Source organism: Apodemus sylvaticus, chromosome 6, assembly GCF_947179515.1.
Source record: "Apodemus sylvaticus chromosome 6, mApoSyl1.1, whole genome shotgun sequence".
NCBI lineage: Eukaryota > Metazoa > Chordata > Mammalia > Rodentia > Muridae > Apodemus > Apodemus sylvaticus.
Window position 1 is genome coordinate 7934259 of NC_067477.1, and position 20864 is coordinate 7955122.

The 20864-nt window shown below is 37.8% G+C and overlaps 1 gene segment (V, D, J or C); it reads left to right on the forward strand.

Moving 5' to 3' along the window:
- The first annotated feature begins 4183 nt into the window (after window positions 1-4183).
- LOC127687786 (Ig heavy chain V region 3-6-like) overlaps window positions 4184-20864 on the forward strand; it is a 28917-nt gene continuing 12236 nt past the window's right edge. Inside the window, 1 exon segment of the V gene segment in view lies at window positions 4184-4343. Within this exon segment, the coding sequence occupies window positions 4301-4343 (43 nt within the window).

Sequence of the window (20864 nt, forward strand, 5' to 3'; positions counted from 1 at the left end):
TAATTGGTGATAAAGGAAACATAGTTGTTTTAACCTACTGTAGTTCTTATGGAATTTTGTCTGGACAAATGCAAAATTACAAATACCATGTGACCTATTTGCCTCACTCCTATGCATAATACTAAGGACTCTCTACAGGAAAGATTACAGATCATTTGTCAAAATAGAATTAAACAGGACATCAAGTTTTAGGATAGATGATAAAACATATTATGTGTGAGAAGAGAGAAGAAAATTAGGTACAGTGTGGACTTAGTAATAAGAAAGCAAGAAACCAGGAAGTCAAGTCTGAAATGAAGTTTGGCTCTGTCTCAAGAACTTTAATCACAGGAGCAGAAGAGGGACTATGGGGAGGTTAGTATAGGATGGGACAATGGGAACATGACTAGATATGTTACCTATGATTTCCACAGTCCTCATGATTTCTTATTTCAGATTCACACTAGAGGAAGGCAGAGGCAGTAATTGTCTTATATTAATGAAAAAGTGCATTTAGTATCTACCTTCGTCGGATATGAAGGCAAGACTGACTCATGATGGGTTTTTTGAACGAGTGATTTGCAAAATTTAATCTTCTTGTCTGAAGGTATCCTGTGAGATGTGCTGCTTCAGGAGTCAGGACATGTACTTGTGAAATGCTGTGAATCACTGTCCATCTCCTGCTCTGGCACTGGTTATCCCATCACTCATGGCTATTACTGGAACTAGATCTGAAAGTTCCCAGTAAACAAAATGGAGCAGATTGGGTATATAAGCTACAGTGGTAGCACTAACTATAACCCATCTCTCAAAAGTTGATACTCCATCACTAGAGACATATCCAAGAATTAGTTCTTCCTGCAGTTGAACTATAAGACTAATGAGAACATGGTTACATATTACTGAAGCAGCAGTGTACATTCAGTATACACCAAGCACAGAAAATCTACTTTAGAGTAGATCAAAAGCAATCATTACCCAAAACTGTAGCAGCAGACTCCTGCTGTACAGGGAGACACATGGATGATAAGATGTTCAGTTAATGTAATCCACACAGCCTAATAGACTCCTTAAATTATACCCAGAATTCTTCAATGACAACACCTCCTGGAGGCTCTCCATCCCATTTCAACACACAACAGATGTCTACTGCATTCCTGGAGGACATAATATTATTAAAAACACCAGAACCTCAGAATACATATTGATATTCATAGCCCCAGTGGCCATGGCATTTTTCTGAATTTCAGAAATCTAGAGGCAACTTGAAAACCCCATAGGTCACTCAGGCCACAGAATTCACAGTGGAGGCTTTTTATTGAAACTGAAGGCTCTCTGGCTACTAGAACAGACAACTCAAAAATAATCCTAGAGTAGAAAGTGAAACCTAAAGAGAAAATTCACTATCAATGATAAACTCAGAAACTGGCACCTGAAATGTTAATAATTCCATAGCCAAATGACTAGAAGCCAGCATAAGAACATTATTAAGAACCAGGTAACACTGGAGCCTTAAAATCCAACTCTAGCAAACACAAACATAAACATATTCCCACACAGCTGAAGTACAAGGAAATGACTTTAAATGCAACCGTATGAAAGTTTTCAATTCCTTTAAAGAGGAAATGCATAATGCCCTAAGAGAAATCCAGTAAAAGACATATATGAATGAAGCCTGCTCAGCAAAAGTTCTCTCTCTCTCTCTCTCTCTCTCTCTCTCTCTCTCTCTCTCTCTCTCTCTCTCTCTCTCTCTCTCCACCTCCTTCCCTCTCTCCTTCCCTCTTTCCCTTCTCCCTTCCTCCCACCTTAGAATGCAGAAGATAATGAAAGAATTGGTGATTTGGCATCATGTTGATATTAGAAAGAGTCCAAATGACAGGTATGAATGATTTATTTGGTCAAAAGTAATGACAGAACGTAACTTAATATTCTAGCCTAAGCAAGAATGCCCTAGAGAGAAATGATGAACACTTAACACTTCATTTTTATTTTACTCATTCATTTAACAGACCACTAACTACTCCACTACATGTTGTTCCCTACACAATCCTGCCTCTTGCTCCTGCCCTTCTTGTATGACCACTTGGGACCCCTGTCCAATTCATACAAGACCCTGACACTTCAATTCTCTGGAAGACTAGGCACTTCATCTCTCATTAAGGACATATAAAGAAGTCAATTTAGAAAACCATAACCCACATAGAGGCCAAAGCTTTTGAGATGACCCCCAATATAGTTCTAAACCTATACAAAGACCCAGATGCACATGCATTTCATATGGATGGGAAAGCCTTCATTCAGCCTTTGTATGTCCTTTGTTTGAAGGTTCAGACTCTGAGAGCTGAAAGCATCCAGGTTAGTTGACTCTATTGGCTTTCCTGTGAAGTTCCTATCCTATTCAAGGCACCAAATCATTCTGCTTATACTTTTATAAGAGTCCTCAATGTCCATCCATTGTTTGGTTCTGGGTGTCTGTATATATCTGAGTCAACTGGTGGTCAAGGACTTACAGAAGGCAGTTATGCCAGTCTCCACTCTGCAAGCATAACAGAGTATCATTAGTAGTGTAAGCTATTGTTCCTTGCCCGTGGGATTAGTCTCAAGTCTTGACCTTTTATAGGTAGGACATCCCCTCGGTCTCTCCTCAAACTCTAATTACAGGATTTCTTGTAGACAGGAAAATTATGCGGTTGAAACTTTTGTGGGTTGGTTTGTGTCTTTACAGTAGGGTCTTCTTCAGGTTCAAAACCACCAATGTACTTTGTCACAGTTAAGGTCATCCCCATTGATTTTTGGGAACTTACTGTAACCTATGTCTTTGTCTCACCGTGATAAATCTACTCATCCTTAGGGAGCCAGAGCAGTGTGAAGATGGTTGTTTTCCTGTGAGTGTTGGTGTCTGTCTCCTGCAGCTAATCGTACTTCTTCTTGCCTATTTTAAAATACAACCATTTCGCTTTTGGTATTGTTGAGCTCACATACACTTAGATAAATGATGAAACTGCAAATAGGGAGATTATAAAATCTATTTGTATAGACTCTTTATAACTACACCAATCACCTATAGATTATCACTCTGCTGTTAAGGCAATGTGGAGACAGTCATTTGATATAAATCGTAGGATCTTTGTGGGAGAATATACATTTCAAAATCAGATATCTTGTCAGAATTCAACTGATCTGGCATAAAAGGGCATATTATGATCAGAAAGATTCCAGTCCCTCCCAAACCACACAGTCATTGTGATGTTCATTAAGTTTCCTTCAATAATGCTCATACCCACGGACATGTGACTCCACATTGCAAAATGTCCCAGTAGGCAATCTTGGGCTTACAGGACTGTCATGGATGAGAGATCATTCCATACATAATATGAAGTAAGATTAATTTATAAAAAAGAGAGTATGTTATTCACAGATATATCTGCACAAACTGCATAATTCTAACCTCACCCTTTGAAAGGCCAAGAATTAAATGATTCAACAGGTAGATAGCAGAGATACTTTGAAAAATCTAGATTATTTCTGTAATGGAAACAAAAGCATAAAACATTTTAATATGAAACACTCAAGTCCTTAACTTACAAGAAAATGTAAATTAATAAGGTAGTTTGAGATTTCATCTAATTCAAGCAACAATGACAATGATTTATTAAGGAAACAAATGACACCACATGCTGACGAGTATTTAGAGAAAGGGGAAACATAATGGAAAGTTAGATTAACCTGTTGCAGTTCTTATGTAATTTTTTTATGGTCTCCCAAAGGTAAAATCACAAATCTATTTTAACCTACCTTCATTACTCCTGTAGATTCGGATAAGGACTCTATACTGGAAAGATACCAGATCATTTGTGCAACTGTAAAAAGACATGGTTCTAAGATTTAGGAAAGATGGAAACACATTTTATTGATGGGAAAAGAGGAAAACTAGAAATGGTGGGGACATATGGATAATTAAGCAAGAATTCAAGTGTGAGAAGAAAATTGGCATTCACTTGGACCTTAAATACACAGGAGCAGAAGAGGTTTCCTGGGAGTATGATGTAGAAAATGACAGTGGGATGATATTTAGATGTGTTTCCTGTTATTTCTAGAGTCCTGATTCACTCTTATTCAAGACTCACACTATGGGAAGCCAGAGATACAAATGGTCTTATTTTCAAAACCAAATTTCCCTCCGAAATTATGAAGGAAAGGCTGGTTTACTACATGCAAATGTATGTTCTAGCTCTAATTTAAATTCCTTCCTGTGATATAGGAGCTACCATCTCTCTCACTGAAGGTTAATCTCTGAACATAAGGGGGTGTAGCCTAAGAGATGACAGTGTTGAGTCTTCTCTACCTGTTGACAGCCCTTCCTGGTGAGTGTTGCCATTTCATACATGTGTCCAGGTAGGGTTTTCAAAATGTGTGATTGACAGAATTTATTCTTCTTCTCTGAAGGCATCCTGTCTGATGTGCAGCTTCAGCAGTCTGGACCTAGCCTGTTGAAACCTTCTCAGTCACTGTCCCTCACTTGCTCTGTCACTGGCTTGACTGTCAGTAGTAATCCGTGGAGCTGGATCCGGCAGATTCCAGTAAACAAACTGGAGTGGATGGGCTACATAAGCTCTGGTGGTAGCACTAGCTACAACCCATCTCTCCAAAGTCGAATCTCCATCACTAGAGACACATCCAAGAACCAGTTCTTCCTGCAGTTGAACTCTGTGACTACTGAGGACACAGCCACATATTACTGTGCAAGACACACTGTGGCATCTTCAGTGTGGGCCCAGAAATATACCTTCTTGTAGAACAGCTCTGCACCAGCAGGGGTCAGGCAGCATACACTAAGTACAGGAAACCTATTTTGTAGTAGGTAAAAAACATTTCATACCCCAAACTGTGACATGAGACTCTAGCTGTACAGAAAGACAAACTTTTGCTATGATCTTCAATTAATTCAATGCCAAGAGCCTATAAATGTTCCTTAAATTATATCCACAAGACTCCAATGACACCCCCTCCTGGAAGCTTAACAAGACATCCAAAATCTTGGCAAATGACTACTGCACTCCTTAAGGACAATCCACTTGTAGAAACCCCAGAAACTAAATAAGAACCACAGAAGCCACATTGTTATTCCAGAACCCTGTGGCTTTTGCAGTTCACTGAATATCAGGAAACAAGAGGCAACTGGAAAGTTCCAAATGTTACTCAGGCAACAAAAATGCCAATGGAGGCACCTTACTGGTCCTGAAGACTCTTTGGCCACTAGAATTACAGGGAATGGGAATACAAGCAAGAACTTCAAAGCAGAAATAGAAACCTGAAGAAAATAATTCATCCATCAAGGATGCACATGAACCTAAAAGAATGATATATCCAGATATCTAGATGATAGCACAAGAACAAAATTAAAATGCAGGGTAATATGATTATACTGGAGCACAGCTATGTAACTACAACAAGCACTGGATATTCCAATATAGCTGAAGTACAAGCAAAAAATGCCAAGTAAAACCTTATGAAGTCAATAAAGTACATTAGAGTGAAAATGAATAAAGTCCCTATTGAAATCCAGTAAAAGACAATCATGCAGGAAGCCTAGCCAGTACAAGTTCTCCATCTCTCTCTCTCTCTCTCTCTCTCTCTCTCTCTCTCTCTCTCTCTCTCTCTCTCTCTCTCTCTCTCTCTGTAATTATCAGTCTCTCTCTCTCTGTCTCTCTGACATTATCAATCTCTCTCTCTTTCTCTTTCTGTCTCTGTTCATTTCTCTCTCTGTGTGTGTCATGTCTCTCTGTCTTTCTCTGTCTCTGTCCATTTCTGTCTCTATGTCTGTCTCTTTCTGTCTGTCTCCCCCCCTCACTCTCTTGTTCTCTCACTTTCTCTCCTCCCCATCTTTTTCTCAGGAAGGCTACAGGTGATGAATTAGTTATCTGGCATCATACTGATACACACAGAGGCCCAAAATTTAATTAACAAACTCTGGTAAGAATTCTTAACAAGAAACACTGAATTGTTTTAATTCTTAGTCTGTTTAATTTTCTTTTTACTTTATTTATTTACTTTATAGCCCTCTTACTACCAGTTTCCTGCCCTACCCTTCCATAATATTTTAACCTTCCTACACTACCCTTCTTCTCTGAGCAGCTGGACTCCCTCTGTTATCTCACCTCCACGAACACAGAAAGTTCAAGTCCCTGGAAGCTAGTTGTTTCCTCTCCCATGAAGCCAGACAAAGTAGCCCGGATAGAAGAACATAACTCATTGTATAGACAACGGCTTTTGGCATATCCCCCACCACAGTTCTGAACCCATATGAAAGTCAATGTGTGTATCTGCGACATATGTTTGGGGATGCTTACTTCCAGCCTGTATATGTTCTTGGGTTTGAGGTTTAGAATTCTGAGATCCCCAAAAATCCAGGTTCATTGACTCTGTTGGTATCCTGTGGAGTTTACACCCTATTCAGGGCCCACAGTCTTTTCTTCTATGATTTTATTAGAGCCCTACTCCAAGATGCATCCTTTGTTTTGCTGTGGGTATCTGTAATTTGTTTGAGTCAGCTGCTTGTTGGAGCCTCCTAGAGGACAGTTATGCCAAAGCTCCTGTCTGCAGGAATAACAGAGTATCATTAATAGTGTAAGGGATTGATGCTTGAACATGGAATAGGTTTCAAGTCAGGACAGTTATAAATTGTCCATTCCCTCAGTTTCTGCTCCATTCCTAATGACAGCATTTCTTGTAGACAGGATATATTGGGGTTAAATGTTTTGTGGGTGGGTTTGTGTCTCTCTTGCACACTGGGGTTCCTGTCTGGCAATAGGAGGTAGTTTCTTCAGGTTGAAAATCACCAATGTAATGAGTCACAGCTAAGGTTATCCCCATATCCTGGATCTCTGTCTGAACGTATGGATGCTTATCACTCCTCACCTTCAACCGTTGCAGATTTCCATCAGTTTTTATGGCCATCTAGCAGTCTCCCCTGCCCTTCTCCACATCTTCCTAAAACTCTATTTTCTATCAGCATTCCCTTCCCAGTTCCTTCTCTGCATGTGTTTCTTATGACTATTTAATTCTCAATTCTAAGTGAGGTTCATGAGCTTTCTGCCTTGAGCCTTCCTTCTTCTTTAACCTCTTTTGGTCTGTGGAGTATATATGATATGTGTATTTTATGGCTAATATCCACTTGTAAGTAAATACATATACCATATGGGCCATTTTGGGACTTGGTTACCTTACACAGGATAATATTCATGGGTTCCCTCCATTTACCTGCAAAATTCATGGTGTCTTGATTTCAAATAGCAGAATTGTATTTCATTTTGTAGATGTACCATGTTTTCTCTGTCCCTTCTTTAATTGAGGGACATCTATGTTGTTTGTTCTTACTAGCAATTGTAAATAAGATTGCTGTGAACATTGTTGAAACATGTTGTTATGGGATGTTGAGAATATTTTAGATATATTCCCAGGAGTGGTATAGTTGGGTCTTGAGTAGAACTCTTCCAAGTATTCTGAGAAACTGCAAAATTATTTTCCAAAGTGTTTATATAGGAATGCACTCCCCATTGAATTGAAAAGTGCTCCCAAGAGATAGTATAGGCTATCTCATGAGTTTTGGAACTTATCCATTTTGATGTTTTGCATTCTGATGGGTGTGAGTTAGAACATCAGGGATGTTTTGAATTGCATTTTCCCGATAATTAAAGACTTTGAATATTCCTTTAATTACTTCTTGACTATTCAAGATTCCTCTGTTATGAATCCTCTGTTTTGTTCTGTACCCGGTTTTTAATTGTGTTATTTGAGTTGGTGGTGACTAACTTCTTGAATACTTTCAAAATATCAGCTATTAGGCCTCTGTAACATGTATGGTTACCGAAGATCCTTTCCCAATCCGTGGGTTTCCATTTTGTCCTATTGACAGTATCCTTTTCCTTACAGAAGCTTTCCAGTTTCTTGAGGTCCCATTTATCAATTGTTAATCTTAGAGCCTGAGACGTTGGTGTTTTGTTCAAGAATTTGTCTCCTGTATGATACATTCAAGGGTATTTCCCAATTTCTCTTGCAGGGATTTAATATATCCAGTTTGTTAAATTCTTTGATTCCCCCTTTACTTCAGTTTCATATAGGGCCATACATATAGATCTATTTTTATTCTTCTATATATAGACATACATTTAGACCAATATAATTTGTTCAAGTTATTTTCATTTTTTTACCATATATATGTTTCTGAGACAATCTTACCTTACTTGATAAAGTTATTACAAATTGTAACTAGTTTTCTAACAGTGATCTAAGTTCTTATTCCTTACAAATGAAAAATGCTGCTGTGTTGCTCATATACCATGCTATTTTTTTTGCTTGTCCAAAATGTTTATTCATGGAGGAAAAACAAGCATACAAAAGAAACAAGTTACTTGCTGTAGCTTATTATTAGGATCTGTCCAAATAGACTTCAAACTATAACTCTTTAGAAGAAACAAAGGATACTATATACTTTTCTCTCAAAAAAAAAATCTACCACAGTGCATTGCAATTATTTTCTATGCGCCAAACACAAAGTCACACAAGTTTGAAAAGAAAAATGAAAAAGAAAAGAAAAGAAACTTCACTTTTAGTGTTTTAATAATGCAATAATACACAAATGTATTTTAGTTCTTGTAAAAAATTCAGCAGTGGAGAATCCCCATGGCCATATTCTCTGCTGGCTGGGGCAGAAGAGCATCACTAGGCACTGTATCACACCGAGCTTTAGATCTCTGGGGGTGCAAATCACCAGCAGTCTGCTTGGGCTCAGAAACTGAGCACATAGGAAGTTCATCTGCCAGACCTCCGGGCGTGGGGACTGTGTCCTACCTGGAGACCAGCAGAGTGAAAGAATCCCTGCAGCCATATTCTCTGCCTGCTGGAGCAGAAGAGCATTACTAGGTACTGTATCACCTCGAGCTTTAAATCTCTAGGGGTAAAAACAGCCAGAGGTCTGCCTGCGCCAAGGAACTGTGCACACATGTGGATCATCTCCCAGCTGGTCGGTCATGGGGCCTGTATCCTACGTGAGAATCAACAGAGGGAGTGACCCCCCCTCACCATCTTTGCTCCATAACAAAGAAGTCTGAGAACACCTGGTTGACCATGACAACCCAAGTATAACATTTCTTATGCAAGACTAAGCAGGGCTCCAAAGGCACAAAAGAGGAAGACAGCATATCAGTAATCTGTACCAAAGGAAACCCAGTCATCCAGAGTCTAAGAAATAGCCCTAAAGGTCCACAATAGGTTGTGGAACCAGCCAGTGATAATAAGACCATCTAACACCAGTGAGAACTACATGGCTAAAGGCAAGCATAGTAACGTTGCTAACAGAAACCAAGGCATTATGGCAGCATATGAACCCAATTCTCCAACAATAGCAAGTCCTGGATACCCCAAAACACCAGAAAAACAAGAGTTGGATTTAAAAGCACTGGTAAGGATGCTGTTAGAGGAACACATGAAGGACATAAATTAATCTCTTAAAGAAATTCAGGAGAAAAATGATCAAAAGCTAGAAGCCCTTACAAGGGAAAAACAAAAATCACTTAAAGAAATTCAGGACAATATGGGTCAGAAGTTTGTAGTCAATAAGGAGGAAATGCAAAATTCACTTAAAAAATACAGGAGAAGTTTGATCAACAGGCAGAAGTAATGAAGGAGGAAGCACAAAAATCTCTCATATTAGAGGAAAACACTAACAAGCAAATGACAGAACTGAGAAAAAACTTCCAGGATCAGAAAACAGAAGTAGAAACAACTAAGAAAGCACAAATGGAAACATCTTTGGAGATAGAAAACCTTGGGAAGAAATCAGGGACCATAGATGCTAATACCAACAACAGAATACAAGAGATAGAAGAAAGAATCTCAGATGCTGAAGATACCATAAAAACCATGGACTCAAGAGTCAAAGAAAATGCAAAAAGCTTGTAACCCAAAACATCCAGGAAATCCAGGACGCCGTGAGAAAGCCAAATCTAAGGATTATAGGCATTGATGAGATTGAGATTTACAACTTAAAGGGCCAGCAAATATCTTCAACAAAATTATGGAAGAAAACTTCACTAACCTAAAGAGAGAGATGCCCATGAATATACAAGCAGCCTACAGAACTCCAAACAGACTGGATGAGAACAGAACTACCTCCTGTCACATAATAATCAAAACCCCAAACGTACTAAACAAAGAGAGAATACTTAGGGCACTAAGAGAAAAAGGGCAAGGAACATATAAAGGAAGACCTATCAGAATTACACCAGACTTCTCACCAGAGACCATGAAAGCTAGAAGATCCTAGGCAGAGATCATGCAGACTCTCAGAGAACAAAAATGCCAGCCAAGACTACTGTACCCAGCAAAACTCTCAATCACTATAGATGGAGTAACCAAGATATTTCATGACAGATCCAAATTAGCACAATATCTTTCCACAAACCGAGCCCTACAAAGGATAATAAGGGGAAAACACTATTACAATGAGGGAAACTATACCCTGGAAAAAGAAGGATATTAAGCTTCTTTCATCAAACCCAAAAGAAGATAACCACACTTTTATAAAATTAAAATCAAAAATGATGGTAAGCAATAATCACTACTTCTTAATATCTTTTAACATCAATGGATTCAATTCCCCAATAAAAAGACAAAGACTAACAGACTGTTTACTTAAACAGGACCCTACATTTTGCTGCATACAGGAAACACACTTCAGTGTCAAAGACAAAAACTACCTTAGAGTAAAAGGCTGGAAGACAAATCTACAAGACAATGATCTCAGGAAACAAGCTGGAGGTGCCATTCTAATATCAGATAAAATTGACTTTCAACCTAATGTCATCAAAAGAGACATGGAAGGTCACTTCTTGCTGGTCAAAGGAAAAATCCAACAAGAAGAACTCTCAATCCTGAACATCTATACTCCAAATACAAGGGCGCCCTCATTCATAAAAGAAACTTTACTAAAGCTCAAAGCACACATTGCACCTAACACAATCATTGTGGGTGGCTTCAACACTCCACTGTCATCAATGAACCGATCAGGACAACAGAACTAAACAGGGAGACAGTGAAACTAATTGAAGCTTTAGAACAATTGGATTTAACACACACACACACACACACACACACACACACACACACATATATATATATATATATATATATATATATATATGTATATATATATGTATATATATATATTTATATATATAAAATATATATTTATATATATAAAATATATATTATATATATATAAAACTTTTCATCCCAAAGAAAAAGATTACACCTTTTCTCAATACTTCATGTTCCCTTCTCCAAAATCAGTCATATAGTTGGTCACAAGGCAGACCTCAACAAATATAAGAAGACTGAAATAATCCCATGCCTCCTATCAGATCACTGTGGAGTAAAAGTGGTATTTCATAACAATAAAAACAACAGAAAGCCCACATATACATGGAAACTGAACAATACTCTACTCAATGATACCCTGGTAAATGAAGAAATAAAGAAAGAAATCAAAGATTTTTTAGAATTTAATGAAATTGAAGGCACAACATACACAAATCTATGGGGCACAATGAAAGCAGTGCTAAGAGGAAAATTCATAGTTTTGAGTGCCTCCAAAAAGAAATTCGAAAAAGCATACACTAAAAAATTAAGAGAACAACTGAAAACCCTGGAACAAAAAGAAGCTAATTCACCCAGGAGGAGGAGAACACAGGAAATCATCAAACTCATAGCTGAAATCAATCAAGTAGAAACCAAGAGAACCATACAAAGAATCAGCAAAACCAGGAGCTGGTGCTTTGAAAAAATCAACAAGATAGATGAACCCTTAGCCATACTAAGCAAAGGGCAAAGAGAAAGTATCCAAATTAACAAAATTAGAAATGAAAAGGGAGATATTACAGCAGAAACTGAGGAAATTCAAAAAGTCATCAGATCCTATTTCAAAAGCTTGTACTCAACACAACTGGAGAATCTGGAGGAAATGGACAATTTCTTAGACAGATACCAAATACCAAAATTAAACCAGGATCAAATAGATCATCTAAACAGACCCATAACTCCTAAAGAAATAGAAGGGGTCATAGATAGCCTTCTGACCAAAAAAAGCACAGGACCAGATGGTTTCAGTGGAGAATTCTATCAGAACTTCAAAGAAGACTTAACACCAATACTCTTCAAACTATTCCACCAAATAGTAACAGAAGGGACACTATCCAACTCCTTCCATGAAGCAACAATTACGCAGATACTAAAACCACACAAAGATCCATCTAAGAAAGAGAATTTCAGGCCAATTTCCTTTATGAATATCGATGCAAAGTTACTCAATAAAATTCTTGCCCACCGAATCCAAGAACACATCAAAATGATCATCAACCAGGATCAAGTAGGCTTCATACCAGGGATGCAGGGATAGTTCAATATAAGGAAATTCATCAATGCAATCCACTACATAAACAAACTCAAAAAAAAACACATGATCATTTCTTTAGATGCTGAAAAGTCGTTTGACAAAATGCAGCATCCTTTCATGCTGAAAGTCTTGGAAAGGACAGGAATTCAAGGCCCATATCTAAACATAGTAAAAGCAATATACAGCAAACCGGTAGCCAACATCAAACTAAATGGAGAGAAACTTGAAGCAATCCCACTAAAATCAGGGACTAGACAAGGCTGCCTCCTCTCTCCATATCTTTTTAATATAGTTCTTGAAGTTCTACCTAGAGGAATTAGAAAACATAAGGAAGTCAAAGGGATACAAATTCGAAAGGAAGAAGTCAAACTATCACTATTGGCAGATGGTATGATAGTATATTTAAGTTACCCACAAAACTCTACTAAAGAACTCCTACAGCTGATAAAGAGCTTCAGCAATGTGGCTGGCTACAAAATCAACTCAAGCAAATCAGTAGCCTTTATATACTCAAAGGATAAGCAGACTGAGAAAGAAATTAGGGAAATGACAGCTTTCACAATAGCCACAAACAGTATAATGTATCATGGGGTGACTCTAACCAAACAAGTGAAAGACTGATATGACAAGAACTTCAGATCTCTGAAGAAGGAAATCGAAGAAGATTTCAGAAAATGTAAAAATCTTCCATGCTAATGGATTGGCAGGATTAATATAGTTAAAATAGTCATATTGCCAAAGGCAATCTACAGATTCAATGTAATCCCATTCAAAATCCCAACCCAGTTCTTCATAGAGCTAGAAAGAGCAATGCTTAAATTCATCTGGAATAAAAAAAAAAATACAGGAGAGCTAAAACTATTCTCAACAGTAAAAGAATTTCAGGGGGATTTAGTATCCCAGACCTCAAATGTTACTACAGAGCAATAGTGATAAAAACTGCATGGTATTGGTACAATGTCAGGCAAGCCGATCAATGGAATAGGATTGAAGACACAGAAATAAACCCACACACCTATGGACACTTCATCTTCGACAAAGGAGCTGAAAGTATCCAGTGGAAAAAAGATAGTCTTTTCAACAAATGATGCTGGTTCAATTGGAGGTCAGCATGCAGAAGAATGTGAATTCATCCATTCTTATCTATTGTACTAAGCTCAACTCCAAATAGATCAAGGACCTCCACACAAAATCTGACACACTGAAACTAATAGGAAAGAAACTGGGGAAGACCCTGGAGGACATGGGCACAGGGGAAAAGTTCCTGAATAGAACATCAATAGCTTATGCTCTAAGATCAAGAATTGACAAATGGGACCTCATAAAACAACAAAGTTTCTGTAAGGCAAAGGACACTGTCGAAAGGACGAAACGTCAACTAACAGATTGGGAAAGGATCTTCACCAACCCTAAATCTGACAGACGGCTAATATCTAATATATACAGAGAACTCAAGAAGGTAGAACCTAGAGAACCAAATAACCCCATTAAAAGGTGGGGTACCAAACTAAACAAATTTTTTTCACATGAAGAAATTCGGAGGGTTGACAAACACCTTAAGAAATGTTCAACATCATTATTCATTAGGGAAATGAAAATCAAAACAACCCTGAGATTTCACCTCACACCAGTCAGAATGGCTAAGGTCAAAAACTCAGGAGACAGCAGGTGCTGGTGAGAATGTGGAGAAAGAGGGACACTCCTCCACTGCTGGTGGGATTGCAAGATGGTGCAACCACTGTGGAAATCAGTCTGGCGGTTCCTCAGAAAACTGGGCATGACACTTCCAGAGGACCCTGTTATACCACTCCTGGGCATATACCCAGATGATTCTTCTGCATGCAATAAGGACACATGTTCCACTATGTTCGTAGCAGCCCTATTTGTAGTAGCCAGAAGCTGGAAAGAACCCAGGTGTCCTTCAACGGAGGAATGGATACAAAAAATGTGGTATATTTACACAATGAGGTACTATACAGCCATTAGAAACAATGAATTCATGAAATTCTTAGACAAATGGATGGAGCTGGAGAACATCATACTAAGTGAGGTAACCCAGTCTCAAAAGGTGAATCATGATATGCACTCACTGATAAGTGGATATTAGCCTAGAAACTTTGAATAACCAAGACATAATCCACATATTAAATGATGCCCAAAAAGAATGGAGGAGTGGCCCCTGGTTCTGGAAAGACTCAGTGCAAGAGTATAGGGGAATTCCAGAACAGGGGAGCAGGAAGGGGTAGATGGAGAAACAGGGGGAGGGAAGAGGGCTTATGGGACTTGCGGGGAGTGGGGACCCAGAAAAGGGTAAATCATTTGGAATGTAAATAAAAATATATCAATAAAAAAAGAAAAAAATTCAGCAGTCACAATGTTTGCACATATTTAGAAGCACATTCAGTACACTGAGGATGATTGGCAAGTTGATCTTCTTATTGTTGTAGAAATGGCCTTTTTTTGCGCATTTAAAACATACAAGATTTCACAAGAATACAGACAAAAATCTAATGTATCTGCAAAAATGCTATTTTTCAGTAGTTTCAGTCAATATTGTGTTAGTGCTATTAATAAAGACAATCCATTGTCAGGAAACAGGGAAATAAGCACCATGGCATGCTCATGCATCTTGTGTTTTCCCTGTTGATATGTTATATGAATCTCAATCACTTTCTTTAACTCACAATCTCTCTGTCCCTCCCTTCCCTTCCTACTCGTTCTCTCTCTCTCTCCCTCCCTCCTTCCCCCCACTCTATGAGTGTATACATTATAAGATCATTGCTAATCAAGCAATATCTACTGTCTTTAACTACTTTAAGTATTAATTTTATAAAATGTATTCAAACCTGCATTATTTATCTTCAACAAACTATTGCTATAGGGGCTAGCTTAAAAAATGCAATATTCTGGAATCGGGAGCATTAAAGAGCAGTATTTTAGTATTAGAGCTGAGAATTATCATAGGTTACAAAAGTTGGTTACATGGGACATCCAAGACAGGTATGACTAGTTGCTTTGCTGCTTTCTTAATGGCACCTGAAAGAACAGGATAGCAATGAATGTACTTAGGTCATAAGTGGCCTTGTCATATAATATACACTTTGGCTGGTAAACAGCAGAATATTTGGCTTCTTAGAGTATCAGAGATAGTTTTATAATTGGATTGTGTACTTTTATATAAGAATAATTTCTTGAATTGAGTTAAAGATACAATTAATTATCTCTTTGCAGAACTCACATCAAGACCCAATGTATACACACTTAGCAGTGATTCTGTTCTTGCTTATCAATGACTCCTTTGTCTCTCATTTTGCCTTCATAGTCTCATTGTCCTGACTTACACTCTACTGCTTTAACTGCACATAAACCTGCATTAACATGGCAACATCTCTCACAGTTTATGTGCAATAACATACATTCTATAGAACATTTTATTTTGAATAAATGCTAGTGTTTTTAGATATCACAAGGATTTGGTATCAGTGAGAAATCTCTTTAGCTCAGAACACTTATTTTGTTTGTTTCTCTACTAAACATTCCCTCTGTATGACAAATATGAATCTTACCTGCTTAATACAGATACAATGTTGGGAAATCTGTTGTTCCAGATTTGAATCTACTAGGGAGATAATATGTAAGCAATGATAAACAGCTTTTATTTTCATATTGTTTGAAATAGCATTGTCTTTTAGAGAACCCTTCAGACTCTAGCAACTGGAAAGCAGAGAAGAACCATAGAACAGGGAATTTTTCCACACAGGCCACTGTATAATGAGACTCTATAATGTAAATGAATACACATCTGTAAAGAAGCTATGTGATATTGGCTCAAAGACTCTTCTGATGACTGCTGAATCAATGCAGATCGCAAGAGACACATTAAATATCTGTTTCTCAAGAAAAAATGTGGACAGAAATTAAGTCAGGAACCAACAAATTGGGAAAAGTTCTTTACAAACCCTACATCTGATGGAGAGTTAATATGCAATATATAGAAAGAACTCAAGAAGTTAGAATCAAGATAGCCAAATAACCCTTTTAAAAATGGGGTACTGAGCTAAACAAAGAATTTTCATCTGAGGCATATCGAATTGCTGAGCAGCACTTAAAGAAATGTTCAACATCCTGAGTCATCAGGGAAATGCAAATCAAAAGAAATCTGAGACTTCACCTCACACCAGTCAGAATAGCTAAGATCAAAACTCAGGAGAAAACAGTTGCTAGCAAGGATGTGGAGAAAGAGGAACACTCCTCCTCTGCTGGTGGGGTTACAAGCTGGTACATCCACTCTAGAAATCAGTTTTGTTGTTCCTCAGAAAATGACATGATATTACTGGAGGACCACATTATACCACCCCTGGGCATATACCCAGAGGATTCCCCAGCATGTAATAAGGACACATGCTCCACTATGTTCATAGTATCCCTAATTATAATAGCCAGAAGCTGGAAAGTACACAAGTGTCTCTCAACGGAGGAATGGATACAGAAAATGTGGTATATTTACACTATGGAATACTACTAAGCTAGTATAAACAATTAATTCATGAAATTCTTATGCACATGGGTGGAACTGAAGAATGTCATGCTGAGTGAGATGACCCAATCACAAAAGAAGACACATGATATGCACTCACTGATAAGTGGATATTAGCCCAGAAGCTCAGAATACACAAGAAACAATCCACATATCAAATGGTGCCAAGAAGAAGGAAGGAGAGGCTCAATGAAGCAGTGCAGGGGAATACAAGGACAAAGAAACAGGAAGGGGTTGATTGGGAAACAGGGGGAGGAAAGAGAGCTTATGGGACTTTTGGGGAGGGGGATCCAGGAAAAGGGAAATCATTTGAAAAGTAAATAAAGAATATATCTTATAAAAAATAAAAAATAAAAATTAAAAAGCATAGGATCTATTATTTTTGAGAAAATTAACAAGATAGATAAAGCCTTAGACAGACTAATGTAATGACACAAAAACCATATTCCAATTAACAAAATTAGAAAAGAGAGACTAACTACTGTAACCTTGGAAATTAAAAAAAAAGCAAAAACAAAAACAGATCCTACTATGAAAGAATATGCTGGAGTTGATTTTATTGCCTGCCACTTTGCTGAAGTTGTTTATCAACTGTAGGAGTTCTCTGGTGGAGTTATTTGGGTGACATAAGTATACTATCATATCTTCTGCAAATAGTGATAGTTTGACTCCTTCCTTTCCAATTTGTATCCCTTTGACCTCCTTATGTTGTCTAATTGCTCTAGCAAGTACCTCAAGTACAATATTGAAAAGATATGGAGAGATGGGGCAGCGTTGTCTAGTCCCTGATTTTAGTGGGATTGCTTTGAGTTTCTCTCCATTAGGTTTGATGTTGGCTACCAGTTTGCTATATATTGCTTTTACTATGTTTAGGTATGGGCCTTGAATTCCTGTTCTTTCGAATATTTTAAGCATGAAAGGATGCTGAATTTTGTCAAATACTTTTTTAAAATCCAATAAAATGATCATATGTTTTTTTTTCTTTGAGTTTGTTTATGTAGTAGATTGCATTGATGGATTTCTGTATATTGAACCATCCCTGCATCCCTGGGATGAAGCATACTTGATCATTGTGAAGGATCATTTTGATGTGTTCTTGGATTTTTTTTGGCAAGAACTTTATTGAGTATTTTTGCATCCATGTTCATGAGGGAAATTGGTCTGACGTTCTCTTTCTTTGTTGGATCTTTGCATGGTTTTGGTATCAGCGTAATTGTGGCTTTATAGAACGAATTGAGTAGTGAACCTTCTGTTTCTATTTTGTAGAATAGTTTGAAGAGTATTGGTGTTAGGTCTTCTTTGAAGGTCTGATGGAATTCTGCACTGAAACCATCTGGTTCTGTGCGCTTTTTTTGGTTGGAAGACTTTCTATGACACCTTCCATTTATTTAGGGGTTATGGGACTGTTTAAGTGATCTATTTGATCTTGATTTAATTTTGGTTTTTGGTATCTGTCTAGGAAATTGTCCATTTCCTCCAGATTCTCCAGTTGTGTTGAGTATAGGATTTTGTAGTAGGATCTGAAGCAAATCAGTAGGTTCCTATACTCAAAGGATAAGCTGGCTGAGAAAGAAATTACGGAAATGATACCCTTCACAATAGTCACAAACAATATAAAGCACCTTGGGGTGACTCTGACCAAACAAGTGAAATATCCGTATGACAAGAAACTCAAGTCTCTAAAGAAGGAAATGGAAGACCTCAGAAAATGGAAAAATCTGCCATGTTGGTGATTTGGCAGGATTAATATAGTTAAAATGGCCATCTTGCCAAAAGCAATCTACAGATTCAATGCAATCCCCATCAAAATCCCAACTAAGTTCTTCATAGAGTTAGGAGCAATTCTCAAATTCATCTGGAATAACAAAAAACCCAGGATAGCTAAAACTATTCTCAACAACAAAAGAAATTCTGGGGGAATCAGTATCCTGGACCTCAAGCAATACTACAGAGCAATAGTGGTAAAAACTGCATGGTATTGATACAGTGACAGATAGGCAGATCAATGGAATAGGATTGAAGATCCAGAAATGAACCCACAAACTTATGGCCACTTGATCTTCGACAAAGAAGCTAAAATCATCAAGTGGAAAAAAGATAGCCTTTTCAACAAATGGTGCTGGTTCAACTGGAGGTCAGCTTGCAAAATAATGTGAATTGATCCATCCTTATCTCCTTGTACTAAGCTCAACTCCATGTGGATCAAGGACCTCCACATAAAGCCAGATACACTGAAACCAATACAAAAGAAACTGGGGTAAACCCTTGGGGACATGGGTACAGGGGGAAAATTCCTGAACAGAACACCAATAACTTATGCTCTAAGATCAAGAATTGGCAAATGGGACCTCATAAAATTAGAAAGTTTCTGTAAGGCAAAAGGGACCATCAAAAGGACAATTTGGCAACCAACAAATTGGGAAAAAATCTTCACCAACCCTCTGTCTGACAGAGGGCTAATATCCAATATATAATCAAGAACTCAAGAAGTTAGACCCCAGAAAAACCAAATAACCCTATTAAAATGGGTACAGAGCTAAACAAAGAATTTTTACTGAAGAACTTCAGATGGCTGAGAAGCATCTTAAAAATGTTCAACATAATTAGTCATTAGGGAAATGCAAATCAAAACAACCCTGCGATTTTTCCTCACCCCAGTGAGGTGAATGACTAAGATTAAAATCTCAGGAAACAGGAGGTTTTGGCAATGATGTGGCGAAAGAGGAACACTTCTCCACTGCTGGTGGGGTGGTAAATTGGTACAACCATTCTGGAAATCAGTCTGGTGGTTCCTCAGAAAACTGGGCATGTCCCTTCCAGGGGAACCTGCTATATCTCTCCTGGGTATAAACCCAGAGGATTCCCCTGCATGTAATAAGGATACATGCTTCACTATATTCATAGCAGTCCTATTTATAATTACCAGAAGCTGGAAAGAAACCAGGTATCCCTCAATGGAGGAATGGATAAAAAAATGTTTTATATATACACCATGGAGTACTATTCAGCCATTAGAAACAATGAATTCATGAAATTCTTAGACAAATGGATGGAGCTGGAGAACAACAAACTAAGTGAGATTACCCAGTCTCAAAAGATCAGTCATGGTATGCACTCAGTGAAAAGCGTAAATTAGCCTAGAAACTTGGAATTCCCAAAACATAATCACATATCAAATGATGTCCAAGAACAACGGAGGAGTGGCCCCTGGTTCTGGAAAGGCTCAGTGCAGCAGTATAGGGCAATATCAGAACAGGGAAGTGGGATGGGATGGATGGGGGAACAGGAGGAGGGAAGAGGGCTTATGGGCCTTTTGGAGAGTAGGGAGCCAGGAAAGGGGAAATCATTTGAAATGTAAATAAAAAATATATCGAATAAAATAAAGCCTATGCTGGAGAAAACTAGAAAATCTTGATGAAATGGACAATTTTCTAGAGACGTGCCAGATTCCAAATTTAAATCATGACCAGAAAAACATCATATAAGCAATCCCATAAGCCATAAAGAAATAGAAGCAGTTATTAAAGGTCTCCCAAACAAAAAAGACCAGAACCAGACTTTTAATTTGCAGAATTCTATCAGAACTAATACCAATACTCTTCAAACTATTCCAAAAATAGTATCAGAAGGATACTACCTATTTCATTTTATACAGCCACAGTTATGCTGATAACACACACACACACACACACACACACACACACCCCAAACAAAGAAAGCAAACTTCAGATCAGTTTCCCTTATTAATATTGATGCAACAATATAATTTCAGCAAACTGAATCCAAGAATACATCAAAATGATCAATTACCAGGATTAAGTAGGCTGGCCTGGCATTTTGCAGGGACACATTATTATCAGGAAGTGTACAATCCCTCTCAGACCACACATTCATTAT